The sequence below is a fragment of the Nestor notabilis genome, unplaced genomic scaffold, assembly GCF_000696875.1.
Source record: "Nestor notabilis isolate BGI_N333 unplaced genomic scaffold, ASM69687v1 scaffold20176, whole genome shotgun sequence".
NCBI classification, from domain to species: domain Eukaryota; kingdom Metazoa; phylum Chordata; class Aves; order Psittaciformes; family Psittacidae; genus Nestor; species Nestor notabilis.
This window is the reverse complement of record NW_009934585.1, coordinates 11,726-15,909: the sequence shown is the minus strand read 5'-3', so window position 1 is coordinate 15,909 and position 4,184 is coordinate 11,726. Positions and strand designations below refer to the sequence as shown.

Sequence of the window (4,184 nt, the reverse complement as noted above, 5' to 3'; positions counted from 1 at the left end):
GGGGGGGGAGAAAGTCCAAATTGCCCTAGGGAGGTAAGAGCCTGGTTATGTTATTCTGCTTGGCAGTGTCAAGATTGACTGCCAGGAGTATTCCTGCCTTCTGTCACTTCAGGATCTTCTGTATTCTCATGAGATTTTGCTGGCTACTAGATATCCCTTCACTTTTAATCCCATCTGCTCCTTTGCTGAGCTCTATAAAGTGCACAGCCTTGTAAAGGATCAGCACTGATGGCTTCCTGACTTCAGTTTATTGTGTTAAAGGTGTGTGGACTTAGGTAACATTATGTTGTAGCACTCCTGCAGAAGGCAGAAGAGCTAATTTATCTACTGGCAAACATTTTATAAAGTGTTCTGAAACCAGATTTGATCTTCACTTGAGCATGACATGCCCCATTCTTGCTGTTGCAGATTGTTGCTGTTACCAAAGGCCTTAATTTCACCCTCCAATTTAGGTATTGTCACCCAAAATAAAGAGAAACAAAGATTTTAGATGAGTCATTTCTGACTCTGCACTATTCCAAGATCAGATCTCAGAAAGCTTGGAACCCCCATGAAAAGGCTCTTAACCTTCTTCAGAATGACACACAGCATGTGGTTCCTGCAGCCTGATTTGTAGAGGTAGCATGTTTGGAGAATAGATGCAGCTGGTGATTGGAGGAGCATGGGGTAGCATTTGAAGTTGTGCATATTGATATTACTGACCGTGTTTATTACTGGCCATGTTATTTGCTGTTCCTAGAGGTGGTAAATACCTACATTCTAACAGCTCTGAGGAAGTTGGGTGAAGTTGGATGCTGATGCCTTTCATTCTATGTACATAGAGTAATGATGAACTTTTGGATTCTAAAAAAATCAGCTTGGCTTGTGAGAGCTATATAAAACTGCTCTGAAATGTGTAAGAATCCTTCAGATTCTTATAGGGAGATACTGTGTACTCTTTTAAGCTTTATATAAGTATTTCTATCAGCTGCTGATAGAGATTATTTTCCTGTTGAAAGAAAATGGGAGAAAGTACAGAATTGATTTTGGAATTCACAACTAGTGATTAGCCAGCTCCAGAAGTACTAAAAATTGGCACTGAAAATTGAATCACACAGCTAAAATAGTAACTGCTTTGACCACGCAGCAACCTGGTCTGTAACCGTTACAATTTTTTGTTTCCCTAATGGTATTGGAACAGATTTGATGTGTTGCTCTTTTGAAACATATTTGAGAAATAGAATTTGAAAACCTGATCTAGTTATATTGCAATAATACTAAAGAAAAGAAAAGATTGGCATTTGTGAATCTTTTCTACATATACTGAACCGTGCAGGGAATTGGCCTCTCATGTGTTTTTGTTGTATTTTACAGATCGACGAAGATCCCAGTCTCATTCCTGAAGCCACTCAAGGAGGTACTTACAACTTTGACCCAACGGCCAACCTTCAAACAAAAGAATTTAATTTTTAAGTTCAAAAAAGTGCAGCTTCTCTGTCCCACACTAGTATGAAGCACCACCAGATGGCTACCAAGTGAAGAAACAAAAGGCTCCAAGACACACATGCCTCTTCGTTTTGATGCTTCTAAAGCAAGCCATGTATCGGTCACTTTGCAGTTGCCAAACATCACTATCACATGGACTGTAAATGCATATGCATGATCTCTCAAACTGTTCCAGAATTCTTTTTAACAGTCCCAACTACCTTTTTTTGCCTTTTTCCTGGTGCCACATGCTGACAACCGCAATCTGCAGTTTTGTTAAGAATATTCCATAGTGGTGGCACATTGGCTTTCCACGGAAAAGTAGCTTCTTTGGAAAACGGTGCGCTGTGGATCAAGACACTTTGGTATGATGCATACATTTTGGAAGACTTTACAGGGGCCCAGTTTGCTCTGAGCCTCCATCATCGTCCTCCACAAACATATTTTCATATACTTCATGTGGAAGAATAGATTCAAAAATGCAAGCCAAATGAATTTCATTGGTGAAACTGAAATAAAAGTAACTTAAACAAAAACAAACACTTGGCAATTGATTAAACACTTAAGTTTAAAACAAAAAACTACTTCAGCTATCAGTAATTGATGTGTGTTCATTAACTGCCTCAGAAACCAGGGTTGGAGAATGAACTGTAGATTTGGACTGGTAAAGCTTTTGCCATTATACCTAATTTTTGAGAACAGCGAGCCCTATTTGACCACTCACTTCAGCCTGTGTGTTCCTGCTGTTTTGAAGTAATCAAATGCTGTGCATGGTATTTTACCTGAGCTACAACCTGTTATGGACTTGAACTTCTGTTTAAGCTGAAAGCAAGAGTCCCAGACTGTAGAAAAAGAAAAATATCTGTCCAAAAATGTATTAGTTTAAAAGAATCTTGCTTTCAACTTTCAGTAGTCAATATATTTTGTTTTAAATTGATAATTGGATATGGTTGATTTATATTGGGTTTAAACTGTGGAGCTTTCATGTTTACTGTAATTTAGTCTTAAACTATTTTTTACTTAGTAATCAGTGCTTATGATGATGTGGTTGGCAACAAACCAGCAACTACTTAGAAGCGTCATAAAAGCTTCATTCTTGGAGTATTGGAAGAGTAATTCAGAAGTTAGTCTCAAATCTTATTCACATGATTAAAAAAAGATACAAACTGGTTGACGTGTGAGGCTGTATGGAAGCTGCCACTATTCAGCATCAACCTGATGTGCAGCGCACATTAACTTTACATAAGGTATGTGAGGTCATTGCTTTTGGAAAATCGTCTGACCCAGTCATTTTCAAAGGGATTTTGGTATTGCTGGGGTGAAGATCGATAACTTTGAAATTCTGTAAGCTGTCACACAAACTGGTTTTGTTGCTGTTGTTTACTGGGTGTAATTTCCCAATGCATTGATGTGAAGGGATAGAAAAATCTAAACTAATTTAGTTATTGGATGTGGGTTGTATTTACTGTGATGAAGATAAGGACAGATGCCATCAGAGCTTTGTGGATCAGCTGTTTTTCCACTGATGAACAACGCATAGCAGGTGTGCATTCATTAAGTATATATCTGCCAAGGTGGAGCCACTTTAAAGAGTGAGTTGTCTTGTATCTCAACTGGATACAAGCGTATGTTTAAACTGCAAGATTTTTACTTGCTAGATAATCTGTTTTAATATAGTGGTTTGGCCTCTGATTATTTATAGGTTTTATAAATTTTAGAATCAATTTCTCTTTAAGGTGGCTCAGATTTTTCAACTCTTGTGCACATAAAATTGAGTTGAAGTTCATTGTGCCTTTTTTCTTTTCCCAAAAGTTGAGTTGAAGCTTCATATGGTAACTGCATCCTATTCACACACTATAGTCTAAAAATCTTGAAACTGTGTGGTGTTCGCTAAAAAACTAAACAATAAAAAGTCAAAGTTAGGTAAGGTCACAAAGTTTTTGTGAAATTAGAGTTCCAGCAGATGTTAACGTGAACAAACATTTCCCCCCTTCTAATTCAATTTAGTCTCCCTGTATGCCATATAGACTGACGGATACCCTGTTCTGCCTGCACTCGCTATTATCCTGGAGATGACATACAAATTGATACTGAAACAACAGTTTTCCACTACTGTGAAGATTTGATCCTTTTCTTGCACTCAATGCATTACATTAAAAGTGAACATCGGAGAACTGGGTAAGGCAGGACAAAGCGTTTGCTCAGTTCTTTCTGTTGTGACCTTATCAGCTTTTGATTGGGATTGCACCATTTCATAGTTAATAAAGGAAACAAAGTATATTGCTGCACTTTTACGTTTTCAGAACAGTGTTTAAAATTGCATTGTTTTTATTATTTTTTTAAACTATCAGTTAAAATAGACTAAAACGTTCTTTCAAAGAGGCATCTAAATGTGTTCCTAATTTTGTATATGGGCTTAGGTTTTGTAACCAATAAAAAGCTGCTATCAAATACTATAAAAAATTCAAGAACTTATTTTGAAGATTATGAATCTGCTTAGTCTTCATGGATTGACTTAGGAGTTTTTGTCTTTGACTAGATATTAGTTAGCAGAACTCCGCATTGAAGTTTGAAGTATGTTATACAAGAATGAATAAAGTACGCTAATGCAGTCATCTCTGAAACTTTGGATACTGTTCCAGTATGGAGTTTTATACTTTTTAAGGAGGTGTTTCCCAAACACGTGTACGAGGCTGTGGTAAGTGAGCTGCAGCTGACCC

General features: G+C 37.3%; 1 protein-coding gene across 1 annotated transcript in view; it reads left to right on the top strand.

The window, feature by feature from the left end:
- The window catches only part of KPNA3 (karyopherin alpha 3 (importin alpha 4)), a gene marked incomplete at its 5' end in the record, with an annotated part of 33,086 nt that extends 29,159 nt beyond the window's left edge, over positions 1–3,927 (top strand). The window contains one exon of the mRNA XM_010017431.1: positions 1,354–3,927. Coding sequence (XP_010015733.1) covers positions 1,354–1,452 — 99 coding nt within the window. The remainder of the gene's footprint in view (positions 1–1,353) is intronic.
- Between the last annotated feature and the right edge of the window lie 257 nt (positions 3,928–4,184).